General features: G+C 50.7%; 1 protein-coding gene across 5 annotated transcripts in view; it reads right to left on the bottom strand.

Moving 5' to 3' along the window:
• The window catches only part of CSGALNACT1 (chondroitin sulfate N-acetylgalactosaminyltransferase 1), a 257,088-nt gene that overhangs the window by 26,367 nt on the left and 204,757 nt on the right, over nucleotides 1-25,964 (bottom strand). For all 5 annotated transcript variants that reach the window (XM_032468711.1, XM_032468712.1, XM_032468710.1 and 2 more), the window contains one exon: nucleotides 10,237-10,453. In XM_032468711.1, coding sequence (XP_032324602.1) covers nucleotides 10,237-10,453 — 217 coding nt within the window. The remainder of the gene's footprint in view (nucleotides 1-10,236; nucleotides 10,454-25,964) is intronic.

Here is a 25,964-nt window from a genome sequence, read left to right as displayed (position 1 = left end):
TTGTAGTGTATTAGCATGCTAGGTGACACGCCCACCCACGCCCTGACAGTTCATGGCTGCCATGACAACAGCCAGAAAAGCCATACCGGGACTGGAAAAAAAAAAGGTGATTGGCTCCAGCGCACCTGGAAGGAGGGCATGATGGCAGACGCCTCTCGTAAAAGTCCACGTGGCCCAACCCTGGGCTGCAGCCGTCTTTCCTCTTCCCCTTCTGATCAATGAACCAGCTTTTTATTTTGTCCTTCTGCCTCTGCTGCAAATGCCTTCTCAACCAGCGGGCAAGGACCCCACACTTTTGGTGGGCTTTCCAATTTGGGGATGTCTCTACCTGCTGACAGTAGCACCGTAGCCTCTGCGGCGTGAGTGAGGGCCGGCAGCTCTGCTGGCGTCAGAGGTGGGGAGTCTGCCCCGCACAGCTGACCCGGGCAGTCAGCGGCGGCTGAACTGTATCTGATCGCATGGGAGACCTCCCCGGGGATTCCTACACAGACCAGAGAAGGCTAGATATCTCGCCACAGCAGGCTAGAGGGAGAGCAGGAAAACCATGTCTCTTACGGTTCAGAGGAACTGTTTTTATACCTCAGGCTGAATAGCCAGGGGATGTGACAAACATTTATTGAGTATCTTTGTTGTGAAAAGCATTATTCTCACTGGAGTAAGATTTAAAGAGGGTAGTCATTTGTGGTCCCTGTAGGGGGACCATCCAGGCTTGACTGGGACTCTCCAGGTTTTAGCACTGAAAGTCCACATTCCAGGAAACTCCTCAGTCCCACGCAGACTGGGACAACTGGTCACCTTCCTGCCTCAGGGCCCTCACAGGGCACAGAAGGAATGGGCAGTTAAGAGCGCAGGGCGAGGCAGGACGGAACGGCAGTCACAAGGCTAATGAGCGAGGGGAGGGTGCGCGGACTTGTGCTGGGAGATGGGGCAGGGCACCCAGAGAAAGGGCCATCCCAGCCGAGCCCTGACAGGTGAGTAGGCGCCACCCAGGTGGAGAGGAGCGGAGAGAGGGCTCTCCTGGCTGAGAGGCATGGACACAAGGACATCACAGTTTCAGTTCTTCTACGTCAGTGAACAACCTGGATGTATCGAACAGAGGAAGAACACCTGCTCAGGCCTGAGTTACGTCCCAGGCAAATGAAACCACACATCACAGCCCGTCAGGCTCCAATCTCTACATCTGGTCCTCAGGGACACCAGGGAGAAATCTGCTCCAGCACCAAGGGACTGGAAGTGAGGCCCAGGTCCCACCCCGAAGGCTCAACCGGGAGTGATGGGGCCCGTCAAAGTCGGGCTGTAGAAAGTAACACTCTTCTTTTGGTGTGAAGATTCCTCTGGCTCCCCATACCCCAAGCTGCAGTAACACATCGCTCCTGGACTCCTGTGTCTGAGTGGCTAAGAAGTAAGAGTGAATTGTGACCCCGAGCCAAGCCCTAGGGACCTCCTCTCCCGGGTGCCTATTTCAGAGCAGCAGATGAGACCAGTTCCCAGCTGACCGTCTTCTTCTCCTGGATAGGTTGTTTCTACATATGCTGTGGCTCCAATGAAATAAGAAAGCACTTCTGTTAGGACCCAAAGGGGGACTTTTATGGAAATAAGCCGAATGATGTAGATGAGTGTTTCTCAAACATATAAACTGCAACACTTTCCTGGGGGCAACCCTGGTGTCTGAGCAGAGAAAGGGCTGCCAGAGGAGAAAGGGCTGCCAGAGGAGAGTGGGAGGGAGATGGCGAGGTGGCGGGGTGGGGTGGGGTGGGGGGCCGCAAAAGCGACACCAGTTTTCCTTCTGAAGAAACGCCAAGAACACCAACCATCTCCAATCACAGCCTACGTGTGTCGCCCAGCACACTGGAGCATGGGGCTCAGCCGGCACCCTGCCCAGCCCTACCCTGCCAACCCCACTTCAATTTCAACTTTCGTAGTCACTGTTATTTTTATTGAGGTATAGTCAGTTACAATGTGTCAATTACTGGTGTACAGCACAGTGTCCCAGTCGCGCACATACATATATTCGTTTTCATAATAAAGGTTATTACAAGATATTTGAATAGAGTTTCCTGTGCTACACAGAAGAAGTTTGTTTTTTATCTATTTTTATATACAGTGGTTAACAGCTGAAAGTCTCAAACTCCCAAATTCACTGTCTTTTAAAAACCCAGAAATGTCCAGAAACATCTTAATGGTTCTAGGCAGAAAAAGGATTTTAAAAAATTGCTGGTGAAAATTCAAGTAAAAGATATCCGTGATGCTACCTTTAAATGTCATAAACGCCTTGAGAGGGACAAGGGAGGAGTCAGAGGAAGGAAGGAGGGGAAACATGCGAACAGAAATAACCCGAGAAGCCTGAGAAGCATCACCGCAACGTGGAAGAGGGCTCTCAGTCCAGCTGGAGGAAGTCAAAATAAAAACCCAGCAAACTGGGAACCAACTGGGAAAGATCTTTAAACACCATAAGAAGTCACTGTCATAAAAATCCCTTTTTTCTGGGAGAGGCTCAGAGGCAAAGAAACAAAGACAATCTATTGGTTTGTAACTGTGAGGTCCTTCCTGCTACTGCAAACACACTGCACAATGAAACAACAGACAAGCTGAAACCCGATAAACCAGGAGCCAAGGGAGGCCAAGCAGCCAAAAAGCAAATGGGAGAGGTGGTGCGGGGGCAGAAGGAGGGACCAAAAAACAGAGGAGGGCGAGCCAACAGACTCTGGGCAAAGGGGAGACAGATGAAAACAGGACTGAACGTGAAGTTCAAGTTCTCCTGAGTACCCCCCGTCTACTCCGGGCCACACGTAAAGGAGTCCTGATAGAGGCATGTGGGGCCCTCGTCAGGGCGCGGGGCTCCTGCGCAGACCAGGAGGACCCAACCACGATGGAAGAAGAGCTGCCAGTGAAGAGCCATCTTATCTCCATGGCAACAGCGGAGCCAGGGAGCACACGCAGCACCGGGCCAGAGCGGTCCCTAGCCTCCCTCGGGGGACCCTGGGGTTCTCCTTCCTACTCAGGGAGATGACAACACTGGAGCTTTAGCCTCACAACTTCCTGTAAGTCCCAGGAAGATCACCCATTTAAAGTTCATGGCCCCTTACATCAAGGCCCTTGGGGTCTAGTGCCAGGGAGAAGCTTGTCTCACCCAGCAAACAGCGGCTTCCTTTTCATTAATGACTGAGGCGGAAGGAGACCGGCCTTTGTTGTTCCCTTCCCTCCTCGTCCCCCAGGCGTCCAGAGCTGGTGCTTAGGATGAGCTGCACCTGTTTCTCTTAGTCCCAGCTCCCCAGCATACAACCCACACCCCGTTCCACACTGTTACTGAATCCTTGTCCGCTGACCTTTCTATAAATGGTTTTGTGAAATCTGTATTTTGTTATAAACACAAATACTTTTCAGGACTAGTTGAGATGATAATAACGAGACTAAAACAGTGACGATGATACGTTAATCCATGTGCTCTATGTACCATGAATCAACCCAGACACGGTTCTGCAGCAGGAAAGTGTGGTCTCTGGTCCCTGCAGACCGCGTCCCATGCCAGGCCATCACCCCAAGGGAGCAGTTTCCCAGACCCAGCCTTCCCCGGGGCTCCTTCGTGTCTTGTGACCAGGCCTGGTCTCCCTGGGGGATTCCAGGGTCTAGAGCTATGTCTTCTGTCCGAGAAGGGCATATCTGTTACAATTTTTAGCCATCTGGCTCTTTTCTAGCTGAATAATTAGCAAACGGATGCGGAAGTGGGAAGAAACACCCTGAAACTGTCTGTAATAACCGGCGTCAGAGCTGAAAGGGGCCCATCTGGACCAGGTTTGATTTTATAGAGAATCCTAAAGCCCAGAAATACGAAGCGACTTGTAAAAGATTCCTCAGCCAGATGGTGTCAGAGCAAAGGGTGTTTATACTTTAAAGGAGATGCACTGGGAAGAGAATGTTTTAAATAAATTCATCTCAGTGGCTCAGTGGTGAGCATCAAAAGCCATGTACAGAAAGTCAGGGGAAATGGCAAAAATCCTGCCACCACTACATCAAATGACAGAGATGTAATCTCCTGCCATAAACAGACAAAGAGGAGGCCAAGGAAAAAGGCGGAAGATGCCATGTTAGCCTCGTGTGGCTCCAGCTCCAGCAAGGGCTGCAGAACAGGGGCTGGAGAAGCAGCAGGAGGTGGGAGGCCCAGACGGCCGGGGAGACAGGAGCCCCGACACCCATGGTGGGATCTGGGCGCAGACCAGCTGCAGCCCAGCATCTAGTCTCCCCACATGCGTGGAGGGTGTGGAAGGAAGGAGGCACTGTCCTAATTATGCTTTGTGAACTAACCCCGCAGAAAACGGGGATGTGGCAGAACCAGAGACAGATGACCATCACTGAGCCAAGACTCTTAGTAAGAGCAGAAAGAGGAGTGGGGATGAGGGGTGTGGGCCCCTCCCCACCCAGCCGGCAAGTACAGGGCCAGAGCCTCTTCTTTACCCCCAGCTTTTACCTGGGGGAGTGGAAAAACTGACGACAGCCAGTGAGACGAGAGAGGAAGCCAAACGAGGCCATTCCGTCTGATGTCCTAGCACCCCGCTCAGGAGGGAGGTCCGCCCACAGCCAGGGAGAGTGGGCTGGCTCCACCCACATGGCCACCCCGGGCCCGACTCAGGGACCTCCAGGAAGGGCCACACAAAGGCCAGCTGAGCTGTCTCCTCCTCCACCCGCTCCTCCAGACCATGAAGAAATACCGGTCCTCAGTGGGACAGGACTCAATATTGGAAGAAAAGCCGCAGTATTTAGTGGGGGAGTTTGCCACCTAGAGCCTGTCCGGTCCATGCATGGGTGGACCAAGAGTGGTCTTAGAGGCCTAAAGGCTGGCTTTGAACCTCTTTTCAAGGGAAAAAGAAAGAGTTTCCATATGCCATCTGGAAAACGGAAGTTTTTAGAGCAGTGAAAATACCTCGTATGACTTTGTAACGACAGAGATCTGTCATTACACTTCTGCCCAAACTAAGGTGAACTGTGGACTTTGATTATGATGTGTCAGTGTACCTTCATCCTTAGTTAAAAAAAAAAAAGTACCACTCTGGTAAATAAAAATAACAACTATGCATGTGTGTGGAGGGGGGTATAGGGGAAATTTCTGTTCCTTCCTGTCAATTTTGTTGTAAAACTAAAACTGCTCAAATTTTAAAAAGAGCCTTAAAAACAAGAAAACTCAGCATAGACATTTTTGGCAAAACTCTGGTTTTAATTATTTTTAGTTTCATTTATATATATATATATATACACACACACATACATATATATATAATATATGTGTGTGTTTGCTGGATTGTAATGTAAAATGTATTTTTTAGGTCAGAAAAGTTTGCAAGCCACTGTAGTTAAGTTACTTGGGTGAATACAAGCAAAAATTAACCTCAAAAAAAAAAAAAAAGAAAGAAAGAAATAGTGGTGCTCAAAATGCAGCTGGGACACAAGCAGTCCTGAGTCAGGATGGGGACAGCTGATGACAATCCCCTCTACGACGTCGGAGCAGCAGGAGGCCCGGTGCCCTCTGCACTCCACGCACAAGGCAGACGAAGGCACACAGCACAATGGGTGTCTCATCATCTCAAGAACAGCAGCAAAGTTGAAAGAAGACAGAGAGAAAGAGAGAATTCAGAAAACAGCAACATTAAAAATTCAAGTAAAAAACCTAGTCCCAAATAAAATATAGCTCTAACAGAAGAAAAGGTCTTACAAATGTTTCACACTTGCTTAACGAAAATCTAAATCCAATTTAAAAAAAAATCCAAAGAGGAAATGATTTAAAAAAACAGATTAACAAGCATATTCTGTGCTCAGAAAATAAAGTGACAGCCAAAATAAACAGAAGTAATAAGTTAGAAACGGCAAGGTACAGAATAGATATATCTGAAAATCAAATTATTCAAATTATTTACACAAAGGAAAGGCTTCTGTGAGAGCAGATAAAGGACTGAGGTGATAAAAAATAGAAAGATGCTAATAAACAAAGAAAACCCATGAAATTCACAGTTGGGTCTGCAAAGCAGAGAAGTCAACAACAAAGTGGAGAAGTATTCAAAATCAGACCAAAAAAAAAAAGTTCCCTGAAATGAAAGAACCCACAAAACAAAAAAGGAAACTGAACTACAGGAGAGAGCAATGGACAATGAGATGAGACAGACCTCAATTAAGTTATCTCGATTCAAGACAGGAGGCAGGCATCCTTCAGACAAGTCAGGCATTTTCACGAGAGACAAAATAAAGTCATCTTAACCCTTCTCCGTGGAATCATCAGACTCAGAAGCACATTTACGAGGTCCTGGGGGAAGAGAGTGTGTCCTAAGAATTTTAAGTCCAGCTAAGTCACCCTTAAACTATGAAGATAATAAGCAGACATTCTATTCTCAAGCACTTATGACTCATCTGGAAAGAAAATGTCCTGATCATGAAATTCAGACAACACAAATGTCAAGAATGAAGAAGCTATGGTCAGAGGTCCAGTTGTTGCAGAAAAACGTGTTACATTTCGGTGCTACAGCTCAGTTGTGACAGCAACCTGGATCTGGGCGAGACACCAAGCAGCACTCGGAGGGTTGGAGAACTCAGGTTTACTACGCCAGCGGGCCCAGAAAAGTTAACACTCCAAGCTCTGGACCCCGTCTGTAGGTTTACACAGGCTTTTATAGGCTGCCAGTTTACACTTTGCAACATCATATGCAAATAAGGGGTAACAAAAATTGACTAATTAAGAACAAGCTTTGTAAAAATGGACCAATCAGGAGGGAGAGAAATAACCAATCAGGAGTAAGCTCCATGCAAATAAAGTACTACAAATGGACCAATCAGAAGTTAGCTCAGGGAACCAATAGAATCTTAGGGGTAAGTTCCACTTTCCTAGAAGTAAGTGGTTTGAGAGGCAAAGAGTGAGATAGAACCTCTGGGCCAGGGAACCAGATGGTGCTGGCAGGAGAGTAGTGGCCCTGCTTGGGGGTCCTGCCGGTCTTTTTATGGGGCTTCCCACTTCACAGTGATGAATGCGCTAAGTCCACTCACACACAGGAACGCTGTGGTTACAACGCAGAAGGTGAAGGCTGTAAACCCCAACAAGGTAAAAATAGTAGACAGCTAAGAAAATCGGGAGGTGGGACACAGGGAAAGTGTATGTGCTGCTCTCTTCTTCTTATTGTGACTTTTCAGTCAATTCAGTCTAAAATAAAAGGATGTAGTAAAAACACATAATGATTCTGACCTGTTCTGATTTGCAAAATCACTTTTGTAACTTTGGAAGGCTCTCTTAGGGACTAACATCTCTTAGAGCAGAGAAACATTTCCTTAAAGATCAGAGATTTCTTCTGTTAGACTTCAGATTTGAGTCCATACATTTAAGTAACGTACAATTTAATTCTTTAAGTAGACAGAACACATAGCATACCTCATGCTCTACTGAATTCTTCCTAGCTAGCAAGTTCTTCTCTCTGTGTATGTGCAAAGAAAGGTGCCTAGAATGTTCAATTAATGTTAAAGATGGCTAATTTAAGGAAGCCGGGTCAAAAGTGAATTTTTTTATTTTTTATTTTTAGCTGCATACAAAGTGATGAAGCCCAGTAGCTTTCATGACAAGATGTGTGCGTTTAATCGTGCTCCACGGAATCCCAATGATTGTGCCCAGGAAAAAGGGGGCAGTACCTTACAGGTGACATCAGCCACTTCCCACCTGGGCTAGATTCCACCACCTTCCATCCTCCCACCAGACCTGAGTTCCGCAAAGGAAGAGCTACGGCCCTGCTCCCTGAGGACCAGGATGCACGAAGGAACAGAGCCACCTCTTTTACCCACAGGCTTTTACCAGTGGAATTTAGAAGCTCAAGTCAACCTGAGCCAGTCTGCAGGGAGCCTCCTTCACCCAATCTCTACCCAGGCGCCCTCCAGCCCTTGGTTGCGACATGCTGTGTCTCACTGCCATGATGTGCAGCGATCGGCTCTGAACAAAAGAGAATCTTTAAATAATTTATTCCTTGTTGTGTTCTATTGTTTAAACATCTTATAGAATGCATAGCTTTTATAAACTTTAAAGTCTTGTTTAAATAACAAAAGCAAAAAAAAAAAATCTTCCACTAAATTTTTAAACAAAATTAAAACATATGGTGACTATATAAAAATTTATGAAACAAAGAGAATCCAAAGAAGGAAATAAAAAAGCACTCAGTTCTATCCTCAGTGCCCACCGCAGTTAGCGGTTTTCACCCTTGGGCTGGAAGGGACATGGCAAAGACAACATCAAATGTTTACTAAACAGCCCCTTACATTTTCTCCAAATACTTTGATGGTCATCCTCATTGTATTTAAATATTTAATCAGCCAGGGTTTACTCTGGGCTTTGGTGTGAAGTCAGAATTAGTGTTTGGTTAGTTGTCCTAAAGCTGTGCGTGGAATCATTCATTCTCTGCTGGCGGATTTGACACGCCACCTTTACCAAGTTCTGACATGGAATTAGCTACCCTCAGGCTTGAGCACTCTGTCTCATCCCATTTTTTCAGCGACCTTGACGCTCAGAAGCCCCTGGACCACAGAGCAGACCCCCTCTCAGCTCCGCCTTCCCTGTGTCCCACCGTCCTGGCCTGTGTTTCTACCACAGCCTCCACCCCCGAGTGACACGTCTCCTCTCCGCAAAGGAGGGGCCACATCGTGAACTCATCACCTTACCCCCTTCATTTGGTCGAGTCCCTCCAGGTGTCCCCCCCACCCAGGGAACAAGTCTCCCCACCCACGTGCACCAAGGGGCGTCTGAACAGTGAGCATCACTGTTTTCAAAGCATTACATAGAATTACATTTCATTTCACTGGCTCAGTTGTGGAGACTTGTAAACTAAAGGTGTGACTTTTTTCCACACTATTTCCCTTCCAGTTTTGCTCTGATTGTTAGGGTTTGCAATCCTCGTGACACTAAGGCAACAACCAGTCTTATGTAGCCAAAAGAATCCTGCTCTTCCAGGCTCCAGAGCCCTACAGGGAGCACTGACCCCGCGCTGCCACTCCTCACCAAGCCCAGCGCACCGCGGACGCGCCCGAGGGCAGGGGCCAATCTCGGGGCCCCGGCCTGGCAAGCTCTCGCCAGCTTCCCGGCCAAAGGAGCTTACTGTAACTCGTCCTAGGAGTGCGCACACTGGCCCTGGGGGCAACGATTCGACTTCAGGCCTAGTGCCCACTGCAGGTTCTGTCCTTCTCAGGATGTGATGTTTAACTGGCCGGCACACTCGGCCATTCCACAGAGAAGGCTGAGGGAGGACACGGGCGCACCTGGACACCAGAGCTACACACAGACCTCAGTGCTGGGGCCAGAGGGGCGCTGCTGACCGTCCAGAGCTCGCGCCCAAGGGGTGCTCTCCAAACCGGGAGCAGGTGGGAAGGTCCCCCAGCCAACTGTGCATGACGTCACAGCCGAAGGCCCAGCTCCTGAACCCGCAGGAGAATGAGGAGAATCTCCTCAGAGGCTAGAACTAGGCCCACTGGGGAGAAATCACCGGGAGGCAGACTTCAGGTCCAAAAACGGCGAGCTTTCCGTCCACAGCTGCAGCCTGCCGCGATAGCAGGTAGTTCCCTGGTACACACACACACACAGAGACACACAAATACACACACACAGACACACACACACACACACACACACATAACCGCGTCCCAGAAATGCCACCATGGGATTCTGCGGAGGGTCAGACCAGAGGACGCCAAAGCTCTCTTTTAGGACTCCTGGATTCTGACCTTAAAATTTAACTAGGAACAGGTTACTCTTCAAATGTAAAAACTTTTAAGAGTGCATTCATTATCCAGAATCTTGAGAAGTATCAACCACACCCTTATGCTGAGTATTCCTGGCTTTTGATAACGTGAATTTAACGATGTAAGATTAAAAGTAAGCTTGACCTTCCAAGACTTGTAGTTAGATGCACTTGACTTTCTATCTTTAAAATAAGGCGGCTAAGTCAATCAGCTGATAATCTCAAGCAGCCCGGGGATGTCAGCCCTAAGGGCTGCAAGGTCCGACGCCACACGACATGGAGCCTGAAGGCACGTGTAAAAGTACCCACCGCATCCGACCACAAAACCCCACTCAGTCTTCCCGAGTAGCGACAGAAAAGAGTGCTGGGAAACTCCTTGGCATTATCCTGCATGTGATCTCAGGGGAGCCACGGGTTAGGATGTAAAAGAGACTGACAGCGCACTCCGGCCGCCGCCAGAGCAGCACCGCAAACCAAGGCGGGGACCCACCTGAAGTTGTGCATGAACTGGCGGAACTTGTCCACCCTCCTGGCCAGCGGCACGATGACGTTGACCAGTGTGCTGGCCATGTTCAGCTCCTCGGTCTTCACCTGCATGATGGGGCCGAACGGCCGGAACAAGACCAGGCGTCTGAACTCGTGCTTGTGGTCCCCTCGGAACGTGAGCTCGTACAGAGTGCCTTTGTCCTTTTCTGTGCGGTAGATCCCTGGTAACAGAAACACAAGGAAAGATGGTTCTAAAAATGAGCCTTGGCTGTTGAGTGTTTTTTTATAGCCAACATCTAGCACAAAATGGCTTAAAAAAAAACTTAAATTAAGATTAAATCTCTATGTCTAATAACTATTAGGAAACTCCCACTTAAAAAAATCCCCAAAGAAATGAAAATACCATCAATTTAAAAATCAGCTCTGAAAACTTCATAAAAACATACGGGAAGCGGTTTGTAATGCTGGGTACAAAACTGTATGTATACTATTCAGAGGCATTTAAAAAAGGACTGGAAGGAAATATGCCAAAATAAGACTGGCTGGGATGTGGAGTGGGGATATGTGTTTTTCCTTTTCAGCTATTTACCCACATTGTGCACAATGTGATTAGAGAAATGTTTTAAATATTATATTTATTTAATTTAAGACATGTTAAAATAATCTCTTGGAAATCACTGCCATTTCAGACAAAGTGATCACAGTGATCTATTCGGGGCGCCTGGGGCAGCTCGGGGCCGGTCTCATTGGTGGTGTGGCCCCATGGAATCTTCTGGAAGCACTAAAGCAGATGACACGTAAAGGACCAGCTCACGTCAGGCCCTCGTCCTGTGTGACCTCACCGTGTCCTCCCACCTCTGGGAAGCAGCACAGCCAGTGTGCAGAGCCAGCTCCTCGGGGAGACGATTTATCGGCCCCCCCAGTGTCACTGTGACTGACGCTCCACAGGCTCACTCGTCAGGCTGACGATGTGACCCAGCAGCCCAGCCGGACTCTCGCGTGAGCCCCAAGAGCCTGACCAGACAGACTCGCCGCCCCCTGAGTGAACAATCCCTGACACCTCAGTCCCGCCGCCCCCCAGCGTTGCTGGGCTTGTGGGTGTTTTTCTACGGCCAGAAAATATAGCCTGTAACATTCAGCAGATCACTGGATAAGCTTCCTCCTCTTTTCTCTTTGATTTCCAGGTTTTCCTTCCTCGGAAGCCCCATGTCCGCCAGCAGGCGCCCCAGGCTCTGAGCAGCTACAAAGGGGGCACCCGGGGACGCACTGCCGGGCTCAGCCCGGTTTCCGAGACTGTCCGAGCCTTCTCTTTCTTTCCTCACTCTCCCTCCTTCTTCTTTTGTGGGAACTGCAGGTCTGCCGCACTAACTTCTCTGTTCTCTGTCCATCCCACAGCCCCAGGTTTCCAGGCCCTTTGATGGCTTTCAGGTGCCGCAGAGAGGAGGCTGGTGAGTTTCTCACCTCTCACGGCTGACCCGACCCAGAGGTCCACACCACGGCCCGTGGACGGCAGGCACGGGACCCCAAGGCCTAGGGGCAGAGCCGCGAGGGTGGAGCTCTCTCCTGAGGCCTCCGGGGGCCCCTTGGGTGGCAGGGCCCCCGCTCCCAGTCAGGGAGGCTGAGAGGAGGTTCGCTGAGCTCACACGGGGACAGAACTCAGCATCCCCAGGGGGCCACTCATGGAGGAAAGGAGGACGCTCAGAGGGCTTCCTTGAAAACGTGAAGTGGTTCCCTTCCAGGTCTGTTCATTCTTTCAGGCACTCGGTCCTCACTGAGGAAACAGGCCCTTTCCACCTCTGATGCCGCCCGGAGCAGCTGGGCAGCCACCAGCTCCCAGGGTCAAGAGAAGGTGGGGCTGAGTCGGGAAGGAGACGCGCTTGGTCACAGCGTCTCTGCAGCATCTCAGCATGCCTGCACCTCGCTGGGCTCCTGGGACCCGGTGCCAGCAAGCTCCCCGGCTCCACACAGCAACCAACGTGCAAAGGCTGCGGCAGCCCGCAGGGTCACCCTCATGGCAAACACTAACCCCTCAGAGCACAGAAAGAAGCAGGATCGTGGACACCCGCTTCCCAGAAGTCAGGAGGACAACCTAGAGCCGTGGCTCCTTTACCCACAGACAGTCCTCATACCCCAACTTGGAGCTTTTCCCTGTGGCAGCTGTTAAATAGCAATGGTCTGAATTCAGAGTCTGCAACACGTTAAAAGCAGTACAGTTTGAAGGGGGTGGATTTTCATGAAAAAATTATTTCCAACAAGGAAGACGATCTGGGGGAAGAAAACGTGTAACAGACAAGGATGCTGACACTAATAAGTAGTGATAGGTCACCTCCTGACAGCAGGGGGAGGCAGAATGTTATTTTTTTATTTAAACGTCTGGGAACTTCTAATATAAAGGAAAAAACAACCCACTCCTCTCACCCGCCCTGCAGACACCACAGCAGAGGCATCTTCTCCTTGGTTTGTTCAAGAAGAAGAACTGGAACATACTCGAGAAAGACTTTACTCCTCAACAGCAACGTTTTACCTCTGTGGCGCACCACTTATCTGGAACGTCTCATTCCCAGACCACGCGAGACAGTGAGACACCATCACAGCGCCTTCCGTCCTCAGCTCTGTTTTCCTGGGGAAAGTTGTAGACGTGTACGAGAGAGGTCCTAAGACTGCCGTGAACCCCCAGATGCTCCGACGCTACAACGCAGATAATTCTCCCCATAAAAAACTACAGAAAGGAACCACGACACGGCTTCTCCTCCACTGCAGGCACCTCACCTAGTTTCTCCCGCATCACAGAGCATCAGCTCACGGCAGCTTCCGGACACGTCCTGACTCAAGTTCATCACCCACTCGACTTTCACCAGACGTTTCTCTTTGGATAAGAAATGGCTGCACTGACTGATGTCCTTGCTGTAATAATTCATGAATCACCTTTCTCGGTCCTAGTGGTTGATTTGGTGTTAATCTGTTTGCACCATAGGTCCGTGCAGACAAACTCACCAGCTGGTTCTTACTCAGAGGTGTCTAAGAACCTCCCTTACTTACAGCTCCACCTTAATCACTAGCACTGGCCATCGAATTTCCTTTCAGAGCCGCTCCCCCCCGCCCCACAAAACCACATATCAGCTCCACAAAGGCACTCGGGTGTCTGACGTAAGTGAGCAGCGAAGGCGTGTTCTGATCCCACTGCAGCTGTGGGCTGGGCTCCTCACCAGGCGCCCCGCCAGCCTCACGCGATCCACAGGCACGAGACGTGGTTATTTTTAGCCTTATTGATTTCCTTTATGGCCATCATTTACTATGGCTTGTGTTCTCCGTTCCAGATAGAGAGATGGGCATGATAAAATCGCCATGCTTTCAGGATTCACACTTAGAGCAGAAGGAGAGGGCAGAGGTCCTGGGGCAGGAGCGGACTTGACACCTTCAGGGAGACGAGAGGACAATGCTCAGCTCGCCCGGCTCACTCCTGCCACTTGACCTCTCACCCTCGTTCAGATCTGCTTCGGGGACACGATGGTCGGGTCAGCGGGGCGGCCACGGGCCATCCGGGGGCCGCCTGTACTTCACCTTGACGCGCAGCCCTCCTAGAGAAGGTGAAGCAAGCAGGCACACGTCCCGTGATGTCTGCCCGAGGAGTAGGGAGCGGAACAGCGGGAGTCTCCGCCTGCCGGACGGTGTGGACCGTCTGACAAAAGAAGCTTCATGGGAACTGGAGACTGGGTGGGCGTCTCTCTGCCAAGACTACAGAGTCAGAGAGGACATTCTATGAGAAGGTAACAGCATAAGCAAAGGTACTGAAGAAACAAACCCGACCTGTTATGTTTGGCAAACCTGAGGCAGTTCATCTGGGCTGGGGCACAAAAGGCAGGTGTGGGGGGGAGGTGGGCAGTCAGGTGGGGTCCACAGGTGCAGCGCACGGCCCACCAGGAGGATGTGAGGTCAGGGGCGGGGACAGCAGCACAGGCAGAGGCCGGAGAGGGCGGCAGGGAGCCCATGGCTGTGCGTCAAGGTGAAGTACAGACAGCCACCGGATGGCCCGTGGCCGCCCCGCTGACCCGACCGTGTCCCCGAAGCAGATCTGAACGAGGGTGAGAGGTCAAGTGGCAGGAGTGAGCCGGGCGAGCTGAGCATTGTCCTCTCGTCTCCCTGAAGGTGTCAAGTCCGCTCCTGCCCCAGGACCTCTGCCCTCTCCTTCCCCTCTGCCGGAGGCCTCCCCGCAAGGCTGAGCACGTCCTTCTCACTCTGTCGGTCTCGACCCAAACGCCCCTCCTCCCAGCAACCTTCTCTGTCTCCCTCTGTCCCCTCTTCCATGCTCCCCATTCTCGTGTTTGCCGCAGTTACCCCCCACACACACACAACTGTGCCCCCACCAGCAGGTCAACTCCAGGGAACCACAGGAGATGGGCAGGTGGGGACGGTGCTGGGTAAGGAGGGGTGGTGGCAGTGGAGTGGCAGCTAGAGGCACTCAGAGAGGTGCCAGTGTTCTCTTTCTTTAAAAAATAGGGAAAAGAAACAAGTCCTTCGTGTGCGGAGAGGAAGGAGCCAATGGAAATTGATTATGAGGACACAGGGATGGACGGGGGAAGCAGGGATGGAAGGGGGAAGCAGGGGTGGGGTCCAGCACCCAGGGAAGGACGTGGTCTTGGACAGAGAAGAGTCCTAGCCCCCAACACAGGGCAGAGGAGGCCGACAGGGGTGCAGACGGCTCAGGCTTCTCAGTGGAGCAGGGGAAGGCGGGCTGGGAGTGAGGAGGTCTGGGGGCAGGGGAAGAGGCTAAAGGGCCGGCCGGGGCAGGGGGAAGCTCAGGATCCCGAGCAAACACCGAGGGCGGGAAGTCAGAGGCCGTTACCACACCACCCAGCAGCTGCCCGGTCTCCTCTCTCAGCACCGCAGACCCATCTCCAGGATGTGGTGGAAAAGCACCAGACTCGAGATCCAGGGGTAGCACTGGGCAGGGATGAGAGGTCACAGTGCAGGGAGGGGTGACCTCACCCCCGTCTCTGGTGACACAACTACTCTGAAGCAGAGGGCGCACAGCCGGAGCACCTGTGCCTGCTGCACCCCGACTCCTGTCTCCTCAAGCCACGTTCACGAACGTCATCTTAATTCTGAGAGCTTCCAGAGGGCCCCACCACTTACCCTTCCTTTAACAGAGGGGCCAAGCGAGGCCTCTACAGAAGTGAAGCGGGTGCCGTGTCCCAGGTTACAAATGACGTGCGCAGAGTGACAGGCAGGCAAGCGTGCACTTAAGAGCAAGGCACGGCGAGGCTCTTGAAGGCAAACTAACCTCACCGTCAAAAGGATGCTTGTAACTTCTTTCTCTTCCATTCGTCCTTCCCTTTTTTTAAAAACTGAAGCCTAGGCAGTTGACAATGTTGTGTCAGTTTCCGATGCACAGCACCACGGCTCAGCCGTCCATGCACACGTGTTCCTCGTCATGTTCTTTTCCATTATAGGCCACTACAAGGTACTGAACAGAGCTCCCTGCACCACTTTCCTTTCTTCTTGAGACTGACTTTTGAGAACAGAAAAACATCCATAAGGATACTTCAGAAGGGTCATCGCCTGTCCAGAGTGTGTCAGGAAAGCCAGCCATAAAACTCACTCTTGACGACTGAGATGACTGATGGCTCAGTGGACGTCAATTTCCTCATGTTTAAGAAATGGGGTCAATAATAATACCTATTTCTTTATAGGGCTGCTCTGGAGATAAATAAATCACACGTAAGCATGACTGGTGATGTCAGTGATAGTGACAGCAGGAACAGTCATCACTACTGTCACCACTGCTACACCGTTGCTACTGTGACTATGACATCGTTCCTGCAACTATTATGACGTCATTACTGTTACCACTGTGACGTCGTTACTGTAATTACTGTGATGTCATCACTGTTGCTGCTATGACGTCATCTGCTTTGCTCCATTGGCCATTTACTGCACCTCTGGCTCAGAGGGGTCAGGGCTCAGGGCAAGTCCTCCCCCTGCTGTTCTCCACACCAGCATTAAATATGCTCGGAAGCTGGATCCAATCACCCAGTTTTGGAAGTCACTGTGGATCCGGAGATGAGGATTCCTGATATTCTGGCAGAAAGCCTGCTGACATGCAAACCAGCATGTATCATATTTGAGTCAAGGTAACTATTTTGGCAACACTGCAATAGGATTGTTTTAGCTGTTGCTTGAGAAACCCATTTCTGATATTCTAGTGTGTTAGCGACTGGAATTTTCAAACCACTGACCCCATAGCCCTTTATTAGACACCATGACCCTTCACCTGACTTCACCCCCCATACCGGTCCCCGCACTGTCCTGAGGCCTCTGTTTTCTGCAGCTCCAAAGCCAGGGACCGAAGTCTAACCTTGGCTTCACCATTCACTCTGTACCTTAAACAAGATGTTTCATGACACCAGGTTCCTATTACCCAGTCTTAGAAATCAAATCACAGTGCACAAAGCATCGGCGTCACCTGCCGTATGCTTCCAGGAAACTCCTAAGTTGCACCTCCTATAAGCATTCTCGGCCAACCCATCTTATCAGTCCGTGCCAGGAATTCATTTTAGTTTTACAAATAAACCATAGCAAACCACTGAGTCACTGGACATTTGGGGGGAAATACGGGTACTTCTATGCAAGTGCCACACGACAGATAAAGTACGGCAAAGGGAAGGGCCAGGAAAGCAGCAGGCCGGGTCTGCGACCCCTGCGGCTTCCGGGGCACAGACAGGGAGAGGACTGGCGTCACACCAGCCTGGACAATGACCCGAGAAGCACACTTTCAGGCCCTGGTCCTCTTTTTCTTTTTCTCTTTGAACTTCTCCTTCATAATACGGGGGAAGCCTGGAGCTGTGGCCCCAACTTTGGCAGTATTACAAATGAAATCTGAATGACGAATCGTTTCTTGCAAACATCCTAGGGCGCCCAGGGCAGAAGGAAAGGCGGGAGGCGGGAGAGTGATGGGGCGGGCTTCCTCTCACTCCAGCCCCTCACGAGCACCTTCCATCACCATGGCTACTTGATGACATGACACGGGCTGCCTGGAGGGCACTGGGGCAGGAGTGAGGGCGCAGGGGTCGGGCTATGGTGACAAGCCCTAACCCCGCCTGGGAGACGTGGGGAGGCTCCCGAGAGGCAAGTGAGGCAGAGGAGGAGGCTGGCCCAGGGGCGGTGAGAGGACCCCCATGGCCATGCGGCCAGCGTGTCTGATGCACACAGAGTGTGGAGGGTCCACGCAGACAAGGACAGAAGTCCTGGAAGCTGGGAGGGGGGCCAGGTGGGGCCCCAGTCTCGGAAGGAAGGGCTGTGAGTCACGCCAAGGAGGTGGGACCACACACACTGTGGGTTTCATTGGGACATGGGTTTGTGGATTTTCTTTTATTTTTTGGACAATCGTTACAGCTAAAATCTAACAACCTTCAGCTGTAAAAAGGTATGTTCTGATCACTGTAACATTTTGAAGAAAAACCCACTGGGGTCAGCTTTCAACTGGAAGATGACTCCTACGCTACGCTTCCCTCCGAATCCCGAGAAACAGACCCGGATGTGGACACACGTCTCAGCCTGATCACCAGGGGGAAATGACACAAAGGCCACAGTGATCAATGCCTTTCCTCTGGGGCAGAGAGCGTCCTAAAAAACAACTTAACACCGACTGCTGAGAGCTGTGAGGTCTGTCAACCCAGTGGCAACATCCTTTTTAATATGATGATCTGCTCTGCACGGTGAGCTATGGGTCTGTCACCCCTGCGGGGTGGCAAGTCAGGGAGTAACACATGAGGTGACAAAGCCAGGGAATGTCCTTGCAGAGACACCGGCCCAGAGAAAGACAGACTGAATTCAATTCCCTTCAACCGTTAAGCGGCTCTGTGACTTGGGACATGGGCAACTCTCCAAGCGTCAGATTCTCCGACTGCAGTGCCCGAGACACGCACTAAACAGCACGCGACCCACCGCATCCGAGAGACCGCACTAAATGGAAGACAGACACGCGATCTTAGGGTCAAGAGCCCCCTAAGAGCTCCTACAGCGACCGCCCCTGCGCATCATGAGGCCGGCCCCGTACGCAAGCACACCCGTAGTGCCACAGGGTGCCAGGCAAGGGGGTCTGTCAGACACGTTAAACGCAGTACATTTTTCAGACAATAGTTTTATACAAAAGTTTTTGACCTTAGAGAATCTACAAGAATAGGTAATATTTAACCTATTTAGGTGGCAGTACTCCCTAAATATTTTTTTCTCAAGTAAGTCATGACCCTCAAATTATGTGACAAGGTTCCCACCAAGGGGAGGGGTCCATACCCACCCCTAGAACCTGAGTGGGCCTGTGGCTGCTCTGCCCAAGAGAGTGGATAGCAAAGGGGTGCAGCTTCCACTTTGTTTGCTGGAACCTTTTCTCGTGGAGCCCAGACACCACGTGGGAGGGCCACCCGCCCCGAGGTTGCCATGCCATGAAGACGCCACGCCCCAGGGACAGTCGTGGTGCTCGTGACATCACAGCGCAGGAAGGAGCACCCGGATGATGCTACACCGCGGGTCATGTCACCCCAGCCTTCCAGCCTCCCCAGGGGGCCCAGACATGCTGGGGCAGGGACAGCCGTCCCCCCGGGTCCTCTCCAGGTTCTGAACCCACAGAAACTGTCAGCAGGTGATAAATTCTGGGACAGTTTGTAACACAGCCGTAGTAACTGAAACGTGAGCAACCGAGAAGGGCACGGAAACAGGAAAACACGCAGAGCTGGTCGCTGAGAGCAGATGCAAACACTGCGCGGGGTCACTCACGTCCTCCTACGACACATGGGGCGCGTGCCAGAACGCACGGCCCCCGACCTCAGCATGGAGCCACGCACAGGGAGACCCTGACAGGCCCAACCACATGGACGACTGGGCAGCCAAGACCCCCAAACCTCAGTAAATTCAGCCTAGGAGACTTTTCAGTGGACGACATCAAACTCTTACTTTGGCAATAAAATCATGCAAACGAACAGAGCTACCTCTTGGTCAAGTACCCACCAACAGCTGTTCTTAATTTCATCTCTCAAAGAGCTCTCTAAGATAAAATGCTTCCCGGTTATGTCAACTGTTAACTCGGGGGACATAAACTCTTAACATATCCTTAAGTCTACATGACCTAAATGTACAAATTTCAAAAAAAGATACTGTCAGAGTGGATTGAAAATAAAAAAAAAAACAAAACAGAACAACTCTAGGTTGTCTACAAGAAACTCACCTCAAATTTAACAAATGACATGGATACACCGAAAGGAAAAGGATGGAGAAGGACGCACTACCCAAACAGGAACACAGCAGGAGTGGCCGTGTAAGCCAGTGTAGACTTTAGAACAAAGGAAATTCCTAGAGGCAAAGAGAGACACCACACAATGACAAAGGGGTCAGTCGACAGGAAGGGATAATCACCGTAAATGCACATGCACCAGAAAACAGAGCCACAAAACACACAGATCAAAACCTGATAAAGCTGGAAGGAGAAGCAGACAATTCCACAGCTGCAATCCCCATGTCAGCAACTAACCAGCAACAACTGACAGCAACTAACTACCAGCCGTGAAGTCAGAAAGGACACAGAGATGTCAACAGCACAGCCAGCCCACGGGACCCAGTCAACATGTACACAGCACTCTGCCCAACAGCAGCACGATACACGTATTTTTCAAGCACCCATGGAACATTCAACAATAGACTACATCTTGGGCGATAAACAAACCAAAAACCTGGAAAGAACTGAAATTATAGAGTGTTCTCAGATCATAATGAATTCAAAGTAGAAACCAGTAACAGAAAGACAAGGAAATCCCTAAACACATGGAAATCAAACAACATACTTCTAAATAAACCACAGGCCAAAGAGGGAGTCTCAGAAAAAGGAAAACAAAATACATCCAATTAAACAGTTAACGCGCTGTAAATACAAGGCTGTTAGATACGGAAGAGTGGGTGTCACAGGACTTCTACCAAGAATAATGATTTTGAGACTGATTTTAAGTCATTTATTTCTGACAGCAGTACACAGGTCTGTCATCTGTGAAGCCACCCCCAAGTCACAATGAAAGCATGAGTAAGTGCCTGGCAGGTAGGGGCTCCGCACATGTTTGTTGAATGAATCAGTGTTTGGCTTCCTCTCTGTGGACTGAGAGTCAGGAGCCAGGAGCAGAGAGCCTGGAGCCAGGGCGCCTGAGTTCAAAGCTCAGCTGTGTAATCCTGGGCAAGCGACTGCACCTTTCTTTGCCTGTGTCTTCACTTGTAAAATATGCCTGATTGTAATAAAAGACCTGTCTCATAGGGTTCTGGTGAGGACTGAAGTACGTATTTAGCACTTAAACGCACAAAATACTTTAAGCACTCCGTAAGCGTTAGCCAGCATGTTATGTGCGGAGAAAGGAAGGAAGAAGGAGGAAGACTTCAGTTCCCCCCAAATGAAGGTCACGTACTAGTTACAGAGAGAAGGGCAAATACATTTCATGATGTTTGTGGACGGAGGATCAGGATTTCCAGGACCGGCCCCTGGGCAGGCACAGGCTTGAGAACTGGTGCCTGCCAGGTTGTTCCAGCTCTCAGGCTGGCGAGGCCTTAAAAGAACAGGGGTTCACGACCGTTCCTGCACGCTGGGATCATCTGGGGAGCCTTAAAAACAGCGATGCCAAAAAAAAAAAAAAAAAAAAAACCCACCAAAAAACCATCCCCAAAGACCCTGATTTAGTTAGTGTGTAGTGCGGCCTGAATTCCCCGAGAGAGCAGCGTGCAGCCAGGGCTGGAAAGCACAGCTTTGGGGAACACGATTCCAACGCTCCCACCATCTAGTGATCCCCAAACGCAGCACAGCCATTCGCAGGCGTCCCAGGTGCTGGTGCAGAAAAGACATGAGAAAACATCATACTTCAGGGCGGGAACCCATCTGTAAATCTTGTTCGAAACCAGTCTTCTGGGTCCAGGACCCCAGCCATTCCAACAAAGATGGCATCCCAGCTGCCGCTGACACAGAGCGCGACCCCTCATGGGCGGCAGCGCTGAAGGCGACTCCAGACTCTGTCCTCCTTCATATGAAGAAAAATCTCTACAGGCCCGTGGACTCGATCCATGGTAAGAACAGGGGTTCTCAAAGGGTCGCTGGGGGCCAGAAGTCCAGGTGCCCTGCTGGCTGGCCTCCGGTTTATCGATGCTGTTAATTTGAAATAGATGGAGCTCTGCTGCTTTTTCCTTCGTGATTACTGTGCTGTGAAATCAGGATGCTTTATTCTTCTCATAAATTGTCTTATTCTCCCTTCATGGTCAGTACTCCTCACATAGCACCCTCAGAAGCCCTGAGTTCCCGCAAGGCCCCGTTTCTTTTTTATTTTGAATTTTTGAAAATTGTTGTGACTATTTTAGGTCATCTGAATTTCCATATGCATTTAAAAAAATTTTTTTTGGAGAGGGAGGTAATTAAGTTTATTTATTTATTTTAATGGAGGGACTGCGGATTGAACCCAGGACCTCGTGCATGCTCAGCACGCGCTCCACCACTGAGCTGTACCCTCCCCCGACTCCCACATTTCTTGACTTAGATGAAAAAGACTCCTGTCTGAGAATCACACTGACGTCTGTCTGCAGGAAGCAGCTCTTCCCTGCACACCGGACTCTCGCAGCAGCAGGTGTGATGGGAAGAGTGGAATGACAAGCGGGATGACCCAGAGCCCTAAAAGAGCACTTCTCAGTGTGGTACTCTATCTCCTTAAATTTGAATTATAAATAACCACAGCAGCGCGTGTTTCAGTCACCTCCTTCTTAAATTACAACTAGGAAACAGGCGGTCTAGTTCACACAGACCTAGCAAGGAGCACAGGTGCCGAAGCGCCACCGGGAGGCTCTCGTTCTGATTCTGAGATGTGGCGTGGCTGGTGCTGCGGAGCAAACGTAATTTACAGACCAGCTCATCCCCCTTCGTTTCCCATCCTCCTCAGGTTCTGACCTCATCGGACCACTTCCCGGCACAAGGACCTGGAATGCTCCCCGCCGTGGGAAACACAGCATTGAAATTCTTTGTCCAAGTTGTCAAGGCTGTCGTTAATCAGACACTAGCCTTGTAATGCAACCGATTCTCACGTCCACCTTCCGATCACATCTCACTCTTGCCCAGCCTGGTGACCACGGCTCCAGCCCCTGCCGGGCTGCCTCTGTGCCCGGGGTGTTTGCCTCTCATTCCCAGGCACCAGCTCACCCATCACCATCCTGTTTTTATTTCCCTGGGTTTACAGTACCTCATTCTCCCAATCAGAGGAGGGGTTTCATCTTATTTCCAAATCCCTGCTACACCCTGGGCCCTAACAAATGGGTGCTCACTCGGTCCCACTGGGCTAGTCCCTCCCACTTATCCTCCACAGAGGAGCTGAAGTGACACTTGTAAATTCTGTACTGTCCCCCTTCTGTTCAGCTCCCTCCTGGGCCCCCTGGTGTCAAGGCAAAGCTCACGGGGCGTGTAAAGTGAACGCACTTTGTCATCTGTTTCTCAGTGACATCTCCAGCCTCGTCTCAACACACCTGACCCCAACCCAAAGCTCCAGTCAAAACAGATTCCAGCCCCTGAACTCAGCCAGCTCTGCCTTGTCCCCAGGGCTCTGTTATCTCCACCTCCAGCCCTGCCCCCACTCCAGTCTGCCCCTCCCCTCTCCTTCCAGCTCCCTATATCCCTCAAGACTCAGCACAGACTGTCCCTTCTGGGAGTCAGCCCTCCCCACACCCCGCAAGAGCAGGCCTGATGGTCCTCCTTCCCCTGCGCTCCTGTACGGCCTGTGTGTAATCTGAGACCCGAAACAGCACCTCATCGCTGTCACCGGGCACCTGTGGACTCGGCTGCTGTCTGGACGAGGGGACACCTTACTCACCCTTGTTTCCATGCTTAACTCACCTAGTACTGAATAAAGCATTGAGCAGATGACATGAATATATACAGAGAGGGCATTTATTTCCCTGTCTTCTCCTTTAATATAAGGCATAGTATGGACATTCTCACGTCAGGGATCACTTCTCCTGGGTGTAAGACAGCCTGAGGGTGAACGCCAGGCCCCCACGGAGGTCCACAAGCTGCCCCTCCCCTCCCTGACTCTGCCCTGCCCTGCCGGCCGCCCGCCTGCTCCTCCAGGGCACCGGCCTCGCCTCTCTGGAACCCTCTTCCTCCAGGCGGGGGCCTGACCTGCTCCCTCACCTCCTGCACGTGTCTGAACACGCGTCACCGGCTCAGCAAGGCCTGGTCTGACCGCCTTATTTAAGGCTGTGGTGTTCTCCTCGGCCGCCCCCATTCCCCTGAACTCCGTCCTTTCTCCCCTATAAAGGGACACCACCGTCTTCTCTTGATGTGTAATTTGCTGATTTGGGTTTGGTTTACTCTCTTCCCCAGCTAGAACGTGATCTCCAGGAGCTGAGCTTTTTGCCTGGGTTTGCGCTTCTGGGCCCCACGTGGCGGGTGCTCAGTGCCGCTGCGGTGGAGCTGAGAGCCTGTCTCCTGTCTCACGCCTGCATGAATGGCTCTCAGGATTTACTCCATGTTCTCTCAGGAAGCCAAGGGAACGAGAAATCCTTTCACCGCTACTTCTGGGAAAGAACGTTAACCCACATTCCGGTGCCAACTCACACTTTCACATGCTGCTTCCTTTCTGAAGTATTACTTCCATTTTTTCTCAAGCTGACAGCTCTGAAGAGCTGAAATTTTAGTCCTGAAAGTTTGTGCTTTAACATTTACTCCTGTTCTGCCCCAGAGACTTATCGATCACGTGACTATCTGCAAAGCACTATGAAATGAACTATATCCTAAAACACAGTATTGCTTTAAAAAGACAATTTCACTCCAGGTGACACCCAGAAGAGATCACCATTTCATGCCCCAGCAGTGGCTGTGGTGTCCCTAAATAAAAGGGCGAGCTTCTCTCACCGCTGCTCTTTTTTTTTTAATTGAAGTATAGTCAGTTACGATGTGTCCGTTTCCGGGGAACAGCGGAACTTTCCCCCCTGCTCTTGCTTAGTCACAGCGGTCCCGGTTCCGAGAGCACTGGACACCCTGTCTCCATGACAGGGAGGACCCAGCCCCCAGTGAGGGAAGGGGCCACCATGCGTCAAGACCATGGTGGAGTCCACACGAGTCCACAGGGCGAAACCAGTGAGCCCGGGGCCAGCGAAACGGGACTCTAATAGCAGTTCACCTGATGAATGGAAAGCCGCTGAGGATAATGGGTGAGATTCCAGACACGCAGAATGGTCAGGCTTTGAAAGACTCAGGCAAGAAGCCACGGTTCTAACAAATCTTCTGGCGCGCCGGCTGCGGGGCGTGGTGCCTGTCCGCTGCTGACAGAGGCTCTCGGCCCAGAAGTGCCTTTTCACATGGCCACTATGTGACCCTTCCCATGCCAGCCGTCTCTTGAGTAAGATTCCAATCGGGAGAGCCCTGCAGCGATCAAGAAATCATTGCGCTCTCCAGCCAAAGGAGGCTGGGGGTTTAGAGAGGAACACAGCAGCCCGAAGAAAGGAGAAAGAACGAAAACTCACATTCAAAGATGTGCTGAAATAAACGTGGACGAATACTGACATGCACCCTAGACCCCAAAGTCTTCATGTTGTGCCATTTCCCAAGAGACTCCCTCTGACCTTGACAGGCACCGTATGCACAAAATTAGAATTAATATACCACAGACATTTAAATATGACCACTGGTGACCATAATAGGTTAGATCAGAACCCTAACTCCTTAAAGAAAACTTTGCAAACCTCCTTCACTGGGAAACTTTAAATTTTGCTTATATGACATGATATTTTGGGGATGAGTCAAGAAAGAGAAATGAACTTACCACTATCTCAGTGGTGGTTTACAGAAAATCAACTGTAATTCAGAAGCCAGGGAGGGAGTGTAAAAAATTTCTGAGGTTATAAAAATGCTTCCCCCAAGGCCTACCAACAAAGAGCAAAAGCAGTAATAATAGTTATTATTAACATTTACTGTGCCAGGAACTGCTATAAAAATTATGTATATTAACCCCATATATTCCCTGCAACAACCCCATGAGATGTTAACAATGTCCATTTTGCAGACAGACAGACTAAGGAGCATTTCTATCCATCTACATGATACAAGTAGTTAAATGGCTCAGCTGAGAGTTAAATCCAGGCAGCCTGACTGCAAAGCCAGGGCGACTCTGGTTGGTGGGCTCCTGGATCAGGGGCCACCAGATGAACAAAGTCATGACTGGAATGTTCAGCTCCACCTCTCATTCTCTTGAGAAAGGAGAAGGGCTGAAGATGGAGTTAATGATCAATCGTGCCCACCTGGTGATGCCCATAGAAATCCCTCAAGTATGGGGGTTCAGAGAGCCTCCAGGCTAGTGAAGAGGCTGGGGTGCAGGGAGAGTGGTGCTCAGAGAGGGCAGGCAGCCCTGCCCCTCCCCACATACCGTGCCCCCACATCTCTCCAATCCAGACGTTCATCTGTGTCCTTTATCATATGCTTTTACAATAAACCAGTAATCTAGTAAAATGTTTCTCCAAGTTCTGTGAGCAGCTCGAGCAAATTAATTGAACCCAAGGAGGCGGTCGTTGGAACCTCCAAACCTACAGCTGGTGGGTCACGAGCACAGGTGACAACCTGGGCTTGCGACGGGCGTCTGAGGTGGGGGAAGGGAGCGGTCTGGTGGGACTGAGCCCTCAACCTGTGGGACCTGACGCTATCTCCAGGTAGACAGTGTCTCGCTGAGTTGAACTGTA

This window comes from Camelus ferus, chromosome 26, assembly GCF_009834535.1.
Source record: "Camelus ferus isolate YT-003-E chromosome 26, BCGSAC_Cfer_1.0, whole genome shotgun sequence".
NCBI lineage: Eukaryota > Metazoa > Chordata > Mammalia > Artiodactyla > Camelidae > Camelus > Camelus ferus.
The sequence above is the reverse complement of the archived record's forward strand: the minus strand, read 5'-3'. Positions and strand labels throughout refer to the sequence as shown.